We start from the raw sequence: 15,434 nt of genomic DNA, 5'->3' as shown, positions 1-15,434 counted from the left end.
ATTCCTTCATCACTGGATGCGACGAAGCAAGTGTTAAAAATCATTTAAATATGTTTTATTATGCCACGCCGGAGACAGTAACTGAAAATAATGGGATAGTATTTTGTCTCACTGCTTCCGTCCAACAATACGCCTTGTTATCTATTGTGGTAAATTGCAGGTCGTGTCGAAATGTTGTTGGTTTAGAATAGATAAATAACTCTTTTGACTCGTGTACGATAATTTTCTTCCAAATACGATAATTTTGAACTTCTGGTACGATACTTGGGCATTTCCAATCTGGCAACACTGATCGACAATGTTACGCATGCGCGGGATACTTTACTTCCTGAACAAGTGCGCACCCAAGTCCGTGTTGCTTGCACATTCACGCAAACCGCGCCACAGTTCGGGAGCAACCGAACTCAGACCGCCTTATACAGGTAGCCTCGGGTTCGGTACCCCAGAGTCCGATGACAGCGTTCACATTAGCGATTTTTCATGCGAACCGTGCCCTGTTCCGCACTAAACTGCCAGTGTGAAAGCCCCCTTAAATGACTTGGATGAATAGAATAGAACATGACTTGCAAATGGTTGCGTAGTTATAGCCATTTTTTGTTTTTTTCCCTTCTTATAGCACCACCACGTGGCCAAACTCCACAATTTTTTTGAAGTGACCTCCGATTGAGCTCTTACATAAGTGTTCTGAGTTTGGTGACAATATCTCATTCTGTTCAAAAGCCATTTTAGTAAAAGTGGCCCTGCCCCTTTCAAAAGTTTTGGAGTCCTTTTGCGATGGTCAGTCAAAAGTTCTACTTTTTTAAATATATATATTTAATTGATATTCATTGTCCAGAGAAGTATATCTGCACTGGTTCGGTTCCAATCCGGTGAAAAACCTATGACTAATAGTTCACAAAATAGTTTTTTTAAATAATCCAAAATACCCAAAATTTTTGCCAGGCTCACAAGCAAACCTTGCATGCATTTTGTCCAATGTAAGCCAAGGATTCCATCAGCATAAGACACTTGAGCCTGCGACTGACAGTTTAGGAGTTATAAGCGATTACATACTTTTGACTGCTGTAGCGCCCCATCAAGCCGATTAGGGCGAGCCTTGGTGACGTTGTAGACAGTGTGAGTACTTCCATCTCTCCAAGATTCAGATTCAGTGCTACATGCTTGAATCCCTAATAAAATCTTTTGTAACATTATTAAAGTCTGACTTAAAATAATTAAAAAAATAATCTTACTGACTCCATATTCTTGAAATGTAGTGATATAAATGATGATAATATAAAAAATTATATTATAAATTTTTCTGTTGATTAATTTCAGCACAGAATAAAATTAATAATCAACATTTCTCTCATTTCTTTTTTTTTAAGAGTGTTAAATCTGAGCTCAATACCAGTCTTGAATGCTTTGGTGCTAGAACACATTAATTTAGTATCTCACACAATTTATTCCAGAGTGTCTAGACGTGTTTTTACATTTATTAAAGGCTGTTTATCCAAGTGGCTTCATCAGATCTAAATTAATGGAGCAAATGGAGGAAGAAGTGGATGACTAGAAGCACACTGTTAAATGAGACTCCAACAGCACTCTTGTCAAAGATTATTTTAACTGAGAAAGAATATATATACATTTAACTGAGCATGGTGCTACAGCAAATCATCATATCAGATATTCAGTTCTATTTTTGGCATATCTACTTTGTATGACACAATTCTTGTTCCCACTTTCCCGTTTTGAGACTTGACTCCTAAACATGTCTTTATAATTCCAGGAACATGAAATAAACGCATATCCTTGAGCAATAACATTTCCCGGTAAGCCACTGGAAGCTGAATTTCAAAGCAAAGGTTTTTTTGTTTGTCATTATCTTGTACAAAGAGCTGCTCTTTCAAAGCCAATCAATGGAGTCCCCAGATATGTTTAGGCTAATTTAGATAATGAAGTGAAGTGAAGTGAAGTGACATTCGGCCAAGTATGGTGACCCATACTCAGAATTTGTGCTCTGCATTTAACCCATCCGAAGTGCACACACACAGAGCAGTGAACACACACACACACACTGTGGACACACACCCGGAGCAGTGGGCAGCCATTTATGCTGCGGCGCCCGGGGAGCAGTTGGGGGTTCGGTGCCTTGCTCAAGGGCACCTAAGTCGTGGTATAATACGATTGTCCCAGATGTTTCTCCTAAAATTTCTTAAAAATAGAAACAAATATATATAAATACATACAGTGTGATGACAAATAGTTTATTGATATCTTTTCCTAAACTCCAGAATAGACAAATGTGAAATCTGTGAGCAGTTTGCTCTCCATTTAATGTCACTCCTGTAAGAAAAGAGGAATAGAAATGCTGGATATTCATAAGTTATCCTTGTTTTTGATGTTATGTATTTCTCAGAGTCGTGAATTCACTCTCGCCTCTAGGGAACCACTGCCAAGATTCAAAGTGACACAAGTCAAACCCACAGCTCAACAAAACCCAACATCACCATTTCAGAATCTTTCTTCTATATACACCATATACAACAATAATCAGCAGAGATGTTCCTATGTAAAATTTATGATAGTATATACAGTACAAAATGCTCATCATAAAAGCCATAAAGCATACAGATGAATACAAAGAAAATGTTTTTATACTAGCATAGAGACTCCACAATGATGTCCTCATAGCAAGGTCTAAGAAACTTCCATAAATCTTATGAATTCATTCCCAAGAGCCGTCCCATTATTGAAAGAAATAGTAGCTGCATTATTAAATGGTGTCTGGGATTGATTTATGAGTAGCCCGAAGCCACAATCTGTACTGGAGAAACACTGCTCTCAGATCAGACAGGTACAACATGTAGAGAATGGGGAGTATGGAAAGATCAAGTTTGCCAGATATCGCAGAACCCCAGTCACGCCAAACAGCTCAAACCCAAAACCCTCTCAGAAAGAAAAATTAAAAATCCTCTGTACATTGCTCAAGCAAGATCAAAAGGCTTGACAGGTTTTCATTAAGCATGTACAACCTAATCTTCACGATCACAGCAGAAAGCCCACGCTAAGTAGCACAGACCATTAGATCATAACTACTGTAGACGACAGACCCTTAGTTAACAAAAGTAATACAGTGTGCCTGGCGTGAACATGGAGCTCCCGTGGAAAGTGACAGTCTTGGTACAGCCCGCTCAGCTCTACTAAAGGTCAATCAGGACACAAATCTCTCTGACATTCTGACTTTTCTAATAAAGGCTGCTTTGCTAGAGGATTAATACAGCAGGAGGACCAGTTCACAGAACGGGAATTAACACAGATCATTACAAACTGTAGGGAAGACGTGACATTTAAGAAATTTCGCTGAATAATAGTTTTTCTTTCAAGAAAAAATTACAATAAAAATGTCAATGAGTCAAAAAGTAGGGGTCCAGAATCTCCTTATTAAAGGAATAGTTCACTTCCAGTATAAAAAAATTCGTAATAATTTCTTTCTTTCTTCAGTTGGAAAGAAATTAGGATTTTTGAAGAAAACATTGCGGGATTTTTCTCCGATATAGTGGACTTCAATGGGGATCAGTGGGATGAAGTTCTAAATTACAGTTTCCGTGCAGCTTGAAATGGCTCTACACAATCCCAGCCGAGGAATACGGGTCTTATCTAGTGAAACGATTGGTCATTTTCTAAAAAATAAAACTTAAATGTATATACTTTTAACCACAAATGCTCATCTTGCACTAGCCTGACCTCATGCATAACGTAATCAGGCACACATGACGTAGGCAGATGTACCGAACCAGTACTTTCAATGAAGAAAGTAAAACACCCTTTACGAAAAAAACAAAAACAACGTTAACGTTATTCTGGAAGTGAACTAATCCTTTAAAGGTTGTGCAAGTTCTTCACAAGCATTCATTAACATTATCAGTTATACTAATTTAACAGCATGATGACAATTCAATTGCACATTAATACACACCACAATAAACTCATTAGGATACATATTCAGCAAGAATTACAATGGCTTTCATTCTCAATAAAATATCAAAATTTGATGTTTCAATTCTGGCTCTAATGTTTCCCCACAGAGTGGTTTAGGATGCTATCAAATGCATGATTTTATTAATTGTAGTTTAAAGTGGATTATCTATTCTCCATTAAGCCATTTCCTACAATCTGAATGCATAGAGTTTGACCTAAAACTGGAACTTACACAAAGAGGACAATGCCCGTGTTAGCCATTGCATACGCTAATCCCAGAATTCCACTTCCCATGATGGCGTTTCCCAAGTTGAAGACAGACATCCCAAAAGAAGTCTTTCCCTCAAACTAAAAAAAAAAAAAACAGAATCCACACATTTACATCTGAAAAATATCATGATCTTGACACACTGTCAAAAATTGACATACATGAAATCTTACCAAAAGCTCAACTTACATCCGTGAAGTGAGGGGTTTTCTTGTCATCTGTTTTGGACAGGAACTCTGAGCTTTCTGCCAGGTTTGCCTCTGCATTACCTGGAGTCCTGTCAGTACTAAAGACACACATAACACCCATGAAGGATTGACTGGCAGTGCATCACAGATAACTTACTAAAGGGGTTAATGCCACCAAAACACTGATTTACAGTGGGTGCTTTGCTTTATTTACAGGTGCATGATGTGCAGCTGCAGAGAAGTAGTGTTTTGTTTGCTAATGATTTTGCTCTCTGCATGACATACAGTACCTGGCATTTTCAGTGCTATTTGGTACAAGTTCCCTACAGAGCAGTGTTGGAGCCGCATATACGAAAGCACAAGAGACAGGGAAATCATGATGAACACACCCGTAGAAAAACACACTACTGAAGGCATGTGGCAACAAGGAGAAAGTGATGTCTAGTTGAAAAACATTTCATTTGCTTTTGTGAAGACGAGCGGTTCTTCTACATGCAGGGTGATTTTGTTATGCATATAAAAGAACATACAGCTGTTTCTTCAACTATAGGCACGTTTAAGTCTTGCAAAGAAAAGAAATTACATTCAAAAACACTTTTTGCTTTCTCAATAATAATCTTAAATACACACCATTGAAGGATACTATCACACATTTTGCACAATCTGAGATCAATTACAGCTGAATATTTTCCCAGTGTTTACCTTGATGTATACCCTGATGTTTACCTTGGTTTCCCATCTCAAGCCTGCTCTTCACTGTTAAAAAAAACTATTAGTTGAAAAGTTTTTGTTGTATTCTAATAAAAATGATGGCATAATTGTGGGACTGCATTAATTTGACTAAAAATATAATTTAAATGTAAAAGCTTCATTCATCTTCGGAACACAATTTAAGATATTTTGGATGAAAACCGGGAGGCTTGTGACTGTCCCATAGACTGCTTAAATTGTGTTCCGAATCGTGATGTGTTTGGATCGACATGGGGATAAGTGATTAATGACAAGTTTTTAATCCCCAAAAATGAAAATTCTCTCATTAATTGCTCACCCTCATGTCGCTTCAAACCCGCAAGACCTTAGTTCATCTTCAGAAAGTCGTACAGGTATGGAACAACATGAGGGTGAGTAATTAATCATTTTCATATAACCTAAAAAAACTAAATTAGTTGTAATGAAAAATGTATAGTTGTCACATAAAAAGCTCCTGTAGTTGAAGAAACATCCATACACATTAATTTGCACAAAAACATCTACACAATCACAGACACGTTGGAGCTTTGAACATGAGAGCATATCATCAGTGCTACTGAATGTGCTCAGTGATGTCTGAACTATGCTATTCAGTGACATTTAGGACTGTTATGACAGACACGCTTCACCTTATTAAGATGACATGACTGGATGCTTTAATGCTAGCTGGAAGATACTGCAAAAACACACACTAATGTTCACACATACTGTATATATGCACTAAACGTATATAAAGCTTAAGGCACCCCTAATATAGACTGAAGGAGAAATATATACAACCCGAATTCCGGAAAAGTTGGGACGTTTTTTAAATTTTAATAAAATGAAAACTAAAGGAATTTCAAATCACATGAGCCAATAATTTATTCACAATAGAACATAGATAACGTAGCAAATGTTTAAACTGAGAAATTTTACACTTTTATCCACTTAATTAGCTCATTTAAAATTTAATGCCTGCTACAGGTCTCAAAAAAGTTGGCACGGGGGCAACAAATGGCTAAAAAAGCAAGCAGTTTTGAAAAGATTCAGCTGGGAGAACATCTAGTGATTAATTAAGTTAATTGATATCAGGTCTGTAACATGATTAGCTATAAAAGCTTTGTCTTAGAGAAGCAGAGTCTCTCAGAAGTAAAGATGGGCAGACGCTCTCCAATCTGTGAAAGACTGCGTAAAAAAATTGTGGAAAACTTTAAAAACAATGTTCCTCAACGTCAAATTGCAAAGGCTTTGCAAATCTCATCATCTACAGTGCATAACATCATCAAAAGATTCAGAGAAACTGGAGAAATCTCTGTGTGTAAGGGACAAGGCCGGAGACCTTTATTGGATGCCCGTGGTCTTCGGGCTCTCAGACGACACTGCATCACTCATCGGCATGATTGTGTCAATGACATTACTAAATGGGCCCAGGAATACTTTCAGAAACCACTGTCGGTAAACACAATCCGCCGTGCCATCAGCAGATGCCAACTAAAGCTCTATCATGCAAAAAGGAAGCCATATGTGAACATGGTCCAGAAGCGCCGTTGTGTCCTGTGGGCCAAGGCTCATTTAAAATGGACTATTTCAAAGTGGAATAGTGTTTTATGGTCAGACGAGTCCAAATTTGACATTCTTGTTGGAAATCACGGACGCCGTGTCCTCCGGGCTAAAGAGGAGGGAGACCTTCCAGCATGTTATCAGCGTTCAGTTCAAAAGCCAGCATCTCTGATGGTATGGGGGTGCATAAGTGCATACGGTATGGGCAGCTTGCATGTTTTGGAAGGCTCTGTGAATGCTGAAAGGTATATAAAGGTTTTAGAGCAACATATGCTTCCCTCCAAACAACGTCTATTTCAGGGAAGGCCTTGTTTATTTCAGCAGGACAATGCAAAACCACATACTGCAGCTATAACAACAGCATGGCTTCGTCGTAGAAGAGTCCGGGTGCTAACCTGGCCTGCCTGTAGTCCAGATCTTTCACCTATTGAGAACATTTGGCGCATCATTAAACGAAAAATACTTCAAAGACGACCACGAACTCTTCAGCAGCTGGAAATCTATATAAGGCAAGAATGGGACCAAATTCCAACAGCAAAACTCCAGCAACTCATAGCCTCAATGCCCAGACGTCTTCAAACTGTTTTGAAAAGAAAAGGAGATGCTACACCATGGTAAACATGCCCCGTCCCAACTATTTTGAGACCTGTAGCAGAAATCAAAATTGAAATGAGCTCATTTTGTGCATAAAATTGTAAACTTTCTCAGTTTAAACATTTGCTATGTTATCTATGTTCTATTGTGAATAAAATATTGGCTCATGTGATTTGAAAGTCTTTTAGTTTTCATTTTATTAAAATTTAAAAAACGTCCCAACTTTTCCGGAATTCGGGTTGTACTTATACCAACTGAATATGTATTACTAAATATATAAACATTGGATGACTGACAATAAACCATCCTTAACCAGACGGACATTATATTGCACCCTTGAGCGAATACTTACTGAGCTGCATCTTCTGATTGGATTTTTATTGCAGTCACAGTAGTCTCCTCTACAGCTCCGTGGCCCTTCCCGTTGGGGATAGCGTTCATCTCTGCGGGCTCCATGCTTTCAGAGCGATTATTTTCAGCCTTCAAGTGTGCGAGTGTGAGAGAGGAAGATCTTTAGAGAAACTTTGTGTTGGTCCCTTATTTTCCTATAAGAAAAGGATGCAAAAACCCAGCTTGTTTAAAGAACACATGATATGTTCATGTGTAAAATGGAGCAGTGAAGTATTAAGTAAGACCTTGAAATAACATATGATGTGAACCTCAATGTCTGAAACACACTATACGTAGGTACATGAACATCTAAACAAGTTCAATTTAAGGTTGTTGCTTTCTGAAATTTGAAGAGTTTGAGACAATTTTTCTAGTTAGTAAAAGTTAGTTAAACTGAACATATTTTTGAAATGCTACATCAACAATGTCCCATTTGGTTTAAAGCCACAAGCGTTTAAAGGTAACTTTATCAATTCAATTCAGTTACAGAATTTAAAATGAACTTAAAGCAGAACTGCAATTCAAATTTGAGTAAAAGGAAGGAGATTTATTTCTACACCGGATGCTAGCAGTGCGACACAACCAAATACAACAGAGGTGATCATAAAGACAAATTTCCAACAGTAAACTGATTCCCTGGTCTATTTTTGCCATATTCAAAGCACCTTTTAATCTAAAACATTTTATGTGTGCTGAAAAAAATGGAAGCAACAAAAAAAGAACAGGATAAAAGCTTGAGGTAAGCAGTTTTATGTTTTAGCGCCATGTTGCATTGACTTCATGTCGCATTTTCATTGGTTGGTCAGTAAACGTGGATCATACCAGCAAACACACTGTGCGATGATCATGCTGTTTCGTAGCCTATCTTTGGTCACGAGACACGTCTTTGAACCTCTCTCACTGTACAACACAGGACCACCGATTTAGGAGCCACGATCACAGAAATCGGCACAATTGTTTCACGATGCCAATCTTTTGTCTGGGCCAACCGAAAATCATGCAGTGTGTTTGTGGCTTAACACTTCTGGCACAAAAGACAAATGGATTTGCAACAAACACTTTTTGACACCTGGCATCTGGTGTGACGTGGTGTTAAAATAAAATAATAAATAATGAATTTAAATAATCTAATACATCTATATAGCTGTAACAAAATAGGTTTTTTAAACAAAAATTAAGTGTATATTTATATATATATATATATATTCTCTGTATTTCTCTCATGTGTTTCTTACTTCTTGCATGACAAAACAGCTCCATCAAACCTCTGCCACTGCCAAATGAACTTTGCAAAACAACCAATAACCTTTTGCACCGATACCATACATCTGAATAAGTTTGTCACTTTTTTCTGACTCTACTGAGGAGTTGTTGTCGCTTTGCTCCTTTCACTATATGGCTCCTGATGTCTCTATAGCTGTTTTTGTGGTCTCTTCCTGCCTTCATTGGTGCCTGACTCCCTGTGGCTGCTTATGATGGACCTGTTGGAGTGCTGAGTACTGAAAGCACAAGCTGACATGCGTCTCCAGGCTCCCGTTTGGCCCCTGGTATTCCCAATCCTGGTCTGAAAAGAACGAGCCCTAGTATCACATTAGTTACAAAGCATAAACAGAAGTAGAGGGGAAGAGGAGGGGAGGAAACCTACACTCCAAACCAGCGGGCCCATTGAGGAAGGCCATGAAAGCCAGCAGAACCAGCTATGACCAGCTCAGATCCAGTTCTGGCCCTCTTTGTCCATTCATCTCACTTTTTTTTTTACAGCTTTTTTCCCATTCCTTTGCTTTTAATTAGGAGAAGCTTAACATAACAGTCATGCTCTCTTCATGCTTGAAACTCTGGGCTGGCATAACCTCAAGTTCCCCCTTTTTATCCTCCTGCTCCCTCGCTACGCCCCGCAATCGTGAATTAATAATCGTGCAGAAACTAATCGGTGTGAACTCTGGGAAGATAAACTCTGGTTCATCCAGCGAGATGCCACGTTACTCGGCTTGCTGTGCAGCCACGGCGAGAGCAATGTGGTTGGGCAGCAAAGCGCAGTATGCAATTGTGCATGCTGTGTGGATTCCTGGGAACAGGGTTGGAGGAACAGAAGGGTGATTGTGCCAAGCGTCATTATACCAGTGGGGCCTCCTCGGCTCGAACTCGCCAGGGCACTCGAAAGGCTGAAAAGGTAATTCATCGGGCTCCCTAATTCAAAAAAACGGTGAACCTTAAATTTGGGAATGTCTCATGAAATGGGAAGCGGACCTATGATGGGGGCAGAGGTCTGTGTCAAGATGCTGAATGGAGGACCAGCCTGTCATTCATGCACTGCACTAATCAGACAGACACTGGACTGACCTTACCAAATAGATTGTTACACCTGATTGGCTGAAAAAGTTCAAGACTTTGGGCGGAGTCAATTGAGTTAACCCGCAACAGGTCCCATTGTCGCATATTCAAACGTGTAATAGCAGCTGTGTTTACTCTGTGCCGGAACATATGACAACTTTCAACCGGGTCTGAAAAACACAAACAGAATTTGTTTTCCTGATGTCTGGCAGCTCCTAAACACACTGGGGAAGAAACAGCTTTGCCAACTGGGTCATAGCTTAAGTTTCTTGAATAATGAGAAGTTTATTCATGGATTAAATACTCCACGGAGTCTGCTTTCAATTGTGCATTGAGATTAAACTCGCTAGTACAGACGCACACTTCCAAAGAGTAATAACATCGCCTGACGTAACAATGTCCCACTATCTCAAAAAGAGGCTGGGACATGCTCATCTGTACTCATTATGTCTGCATGACTTCGAACAGTCACATGCAAAAAAGCATGAGCGCTGCATTTGTCGTGACATGATGTGGTGTTGTCAGGAGCTGATTTAGCTCTGTGTCTGTGAAAAGCACTTATTAGAAGTGCTGCAGTGACACATCAGTGCTCATTAAAAACAGCCTAAGTGTCCATAAATTACTGTTATTAAGACTGGTGCATCCCTCTCTGTCACAGGATTCAACGGCAGCGAAAATTTGAGTGTGACTAGGAATGGAATAGAGCAAGAGGTGGAAAGAAAGAGATTTAGAGCAAGAGGGATTCAAATTTCATATTATCAGAAGAAAGTGTAAGATTATTGTGGGTGGTTGTCAGGATGTTGCTACGCAGTCACTCTGTTCTGGAAGGTTGGCTCTGATAGACTTTCCATTCTTAGACTCTCAAGCTGACCATTTATTTCTTTAAAATTATTTCTAAGAAATTAATTTGATTTCTTTCCTATTTTAATATATTTTCAAATGCAATGTATTTCTTATTCCACTTACTCTTAGTGTCACGTTACATTAGAAATCATTATAATGTGCATATTTTTTGTTGTGCTGTTTAACATTTTTTTTGTACCAAAATTCCTTGATGAATAGAAATAAAATTAAAAAAACACTTTATTTAATCACTAATTTTTTTGAGTAGAACAGTAAGTTGTGCAACTAGTGTATGTTCAATAGTAATAACACAGGCAATACATCTCTCCTGGGGACGTGAGAACAGTGTTTTATGCGGGCACAGCATGATTTTCTAGGGTGAAGCAGTCCTAAGATAACCCAAACATCGGGAAAGTTATCATCTCTTTGTCTCCTTAAACCACAGAATCGTATTTACAAAAGTGAACTGAAAGACAAAATGAAATGAAGTGAGACTGAAATATAGATTAGAAAAAAGAGATGTAGAAAGAAAAATCTAGCACCACCTTAACACAGCGAGACCAGCTGATGCAACTCCATGGCATCAGTGACGTGTGCAGAGCTGCATTAGGATGTCACTCGGCCCAGAGGTTTACACAGCTCTGGAATGTTTGCCCTCAGCTTTCAGATGTGCGTGAGCTGTGTACGTGGTTTGGTGTCCCGCTCTTTTAAATGATCCCTGCTGTGTGATTACTTACAGACATACCAGTGGTGTGTATCTGGCATATACTTACACACCTCTGCTATTCACTTCGTTAAACCTGCACTGTAATATCCAGGCTAATTGCTCAGTCAAAAGCCCCAGGTCTTTAATTAACTGATGAAGGATTTGGAACTGCTGCAAACAGCCGTCTGTCCACCCTACCATCTGGATTATAATCTCAGATTAATTGTACTCTGACATATTCTCCCCGTTCCAAGAAAAATGAATCAGGTTATTACTAAAACTACATTCTTGGAGACTTGTTTCAGTTTAACGTACTGGGGAAATTGAAGGGGCTCTTCCCTTGCAGAAAGCCATAGGATTTTCTATAAAGAAAACAAAAAGCACACAAATGTTCAAAACAAGATTAATATTTCAGATGAATGCTGTTCTTTTGAACTTTCTCAATCAAATTTCTGAATCAAAGAAACCTGTAAAAATTATTCTCAGCTGTTTTTGAGCAGCAAATCAGAATATTAGAATGATTTCTGAAGAATAACGTGACTGGAGTAATGATGTTAAAAATTGTGCTTTGAAACCACAGGAATAAATTACGTTTTGAAATATATTCAAATAGAAAATATTATTTTTATTACTTTATAATTATATATATTACTTTATATTATTTTAAATACTAAAAACATTTCAAAATGTTACTGTTTTTGCATCAAATAAATGCAGGCTTGATAAGCAGAAGAGACTTCTTAAAAAAACATTAAAAATCTTACTGTTCAAAATCTTAACTCTTGACTGGTAATGTATATTATATATTATTTTATAATAAGAAATATAATATAAAAATAAATAAGAAATCAAAAACTAAATATAATTAATTATATAATTATTAAAAAATAAACATAACAAATAAGCCTAGCCTAGTGTTTGACCTGAAAATGAAAATTCTGTCATCATTTACTCTTTTACGCTTGTCCTAAGCTGGTTATAAACTGGTCATGTGCTAGTCCTAAGCATATACTCATAACTCATCAGGACCAGCTTACACCAGCTCAAACCAGCTGCCATGCTTCAAAACATAGACATCGATATATGGAGGAGTTATTGAGAGGTATATAAAGTACATATTTTTGCGGTTTTTGGAGCTTGATGGCCTCAGTTCACTTCACATTCTGTGGAAAAGAGTAGCAAACCTGCTGCCTGATTCCACAGAAGAAATACAGTCATATGGGTTCAGTTGAGTAAATGATGACAGAATTAAAATTGGAGAAATTAAGGGGATTAAACATTTACATTTATGCATTTAGCAGATGCTTTTATCCAAAACGACTTACAGTGCATTCAGGCTATACATTTTTCACAGCATGTGTGTTACCTGGGAATTAAACAGACTAAGACACTGACAATGACATTTCTTTCCTATTTTAGAAGAGCAGCTAATACAGCAATGTTTTAATGAGCCATACTCCAAAAACACAATCCAACGCACATTCACACAAGTGCAGAATCTGTTGGATTTTTCAAAGCCGTCACACAGGAGCTAAACTGGATTAAAACTGGATCACATGCCCGCCTGACTGCAGGATAAACATCCAGAGTCTCCATTTGCTGTCAAAAATAGCAACGAACATTCACACTCAGTCACCGTTTCTCCTGTGTGGTGAAGAGTAGACGTTCTGTCAAGGCTAATGCTGAAGTGTGTGGGTAACAGTCTTCTGCGCAGGGCATAAACAACATATAAACAAATGCGTCAAGGATTGACTATCATGATAAAAACCTTGCATTCATGCAAAATTCAGTTGACAGTTTAAGTAAATGAGTGTCTATATTAGCTGTTCAATATTCAATATAAGCGGAAAATTCTGCTTAATTTTAACCATAATATAATTGGTTTCTAATAGAGCTCTGGGCTGCCCTTAACAAGTGTATGCCAAACTACAAGAAGATGCTGGATGTCAAATGGAATGGACTGTGTAAAACTGCATCATGCATCATCAGTGCTTGTCTTCATGTACTGCACCTCACTGCTCTTTTTCCCTTTATCCGGAGAGGATTTGAAGACTCTGTGATTAATGAGATCTGTCTGACGGAGATTAATTCCAAACACCTTTAGACATCAACTATCAACCTTTAGTAAGATTTTTTTTTAACAATACAAGTCTCTATGCTCATCAAGACTGCCTTTATTTGATGAAAAAATAACAAGTGCTCTATTTGAATACATTTAAAAAAATAATTTACTCCTGTCATGTCAAAGATGAATTTTCCTCATCATTACTCCAATCTTCAGTGTCACATGATCCTTCAGAAATCCTTCTAATACGCTGGTTTGCTACCCAAGAAAAATGTATTTTTATGAATGTCAAAAACAGTTACGCTGGTTAATATTTTTAATTTTTTTTGTGAAAGCTGTAATTATTTTATTTATTTTTTTATTTATTTTTCATTTTTTTTCAAGTTCAAAAGAACAACATAAAACAATTACTGACCCCAAACTTTCGAAATGTAGTGTATATATATATATATATATATATTTAAAAAAAACTTTTTTTGTTAAATGATGCAAATGTACTGTAGTATTACAAATCATGCATGCTCATCATCATCTCAAGAAGGGGATGATTGTCACATGGAAGTACGTCACATGCTTCCAGTGCAGCAGGGAGATTTAGCAGATCTCATTCATCCCTCATCTCGAAAAGAAGCTTCAGGCTCAGAATGAATCTATCAGATCCTGGTGAAGAGTTTTTTTTTATGTCGGCTGCTGCAGTTGAGGGGTTGGAGACGTCACAGACATCAGGCATTGGCTTTCAGAATGAGCTTCGCCTGGCCTCTTTTTCCTCCCCAACTCTCCTTCATTCCCTCTTTCCACCCCCAACGCTTTCTGTGTCTCTTTCCCCTGAGGCAGCGTGGAGAGTGACTCATTGCAAATGTGATTTATTTATAGGCCTGTGCTCCACATCCTGTCGGAGCTGCTCAAGTTACCACACTGAGATCGCCACAGGTAGTGGAGTTAACATCACACATGCACAAACCAAGCACAGGATAAAAACCACACCACTTGACTCACACGGCAGACACATGTTCTAGTAGACAGGGAAACAAGATGTAGTAGACATAGTCCTCTGCTTAATTATGTCTTTTATGTCAAATGAAAGTGATTTTCATTTCATTTAAGACTGAAAAAATTATTACCATTAACAGTTACTCCAGCTGTAAATGCTGTAAATGGTGAGGGCTTTTTAAAGTTACAAGGTTTTGGATGAAAGCCTTGTGTGAAGAATAAAGCCTTATCCAGTGAGAAGGGACAGATTAAAAAGTGTGACTAACATGAGGGATCTCATTACTTTACTAAGCTGTAAATAAATAATGTCAGAGAAAAAAAGCAAAGAAAGAAGTTATGTGCTGGCAAGCTGTCACATTAATCCAGATTGTATAAGATGATGGCATGAAGAACGAGAGCATGTGAGGCCATAAGAAACGCAGAGATTAGATGCTACTGCCTGACTGCACCGAAGATAATAAATCAAGTTGTTTTTTGTTGAAACTGTAAAGAAACAGTTACAATAAAAGAACTGAAAATCATTCACATATTGCATTATGGGTAGATGACCCTAACATAATAAGATCCTTGTTGCATTATGGGTAGATGACCCTATCATGACAAGATCGTAATTGCATTATGGGTAGCTGACCATAGCATGATAAGATCTACGATCCATATTCTTATTGCGATTATTTTTCATGTTGGTTTACTGAGCAGCAGTATAGTATAACTGTCCTCATTAAAAAAAATATAGCCATACAAAGTAACAAAGAAAAACAATGTTAAAAAAACATTTATTATATTAATTATACATTAATTAATTAA

At 37.8% G+C, this 15,434-nt stretch overlaps 1 protein-coding gene across 2 annotated transcripts in view; it reads right to left on the bottom strand.

Moving 5' to 3' along the window:
- LOC132126381 (sodium-coupled neutral amino acid transporter 3-like) overlaps positions 1-15,434 on the bottom strand; it is a 40,983-nt gene that overhangs the window by 17,900 nt on the left and 7,649 nt on the right. The window contains exons 2-5 of one of the 2 annotated variants that reach the window (XM_059537597.1): positions 7,655-7,847; positions 4,707-4,739; positions 4,418-4,514; positions 4,193-4,308 (exon numbers count right to left, since the gene is read on the bottom strand). In XM_059537597.1, coding sequence (XP_059393580.1) covers positions 4,193-4,308; positions 4,418-4,514; positions 4,707-4,739; positions 7,655-7,758 — 350 coding nt within the window. In that variant the 5' untranslated portion in view covers positions 7,759-7,847. The remainder of the gene's footprint in view (positions 1-4,192; positions 4,309-4,417; positions 4,515-4,706; positions 4,740-7,654; positions 7,848-15,434) is intronic. The other variant, XM_059537598.1, reaches the window with a different exon arrangement.

The sequence above is a fragment of the Carassius carassius genome, chromosome 44 (genome assembly GCF_963082965.1).
Source record: "Carassius carassius chromosome 44, fCarCar2.1, whole genome shotgun sequence".
NCBI classification, from domain to species: Eukaryota; Metazoa; Chordata; class Actinopteri; order Cypriniformes; family Cyprinidae; genus Carassius; species Carassius carassius.
Note: the sequence above shows the minus strand (reverse complement) of the source record. Positions and strands in the feature narration are given on the sequence as shown.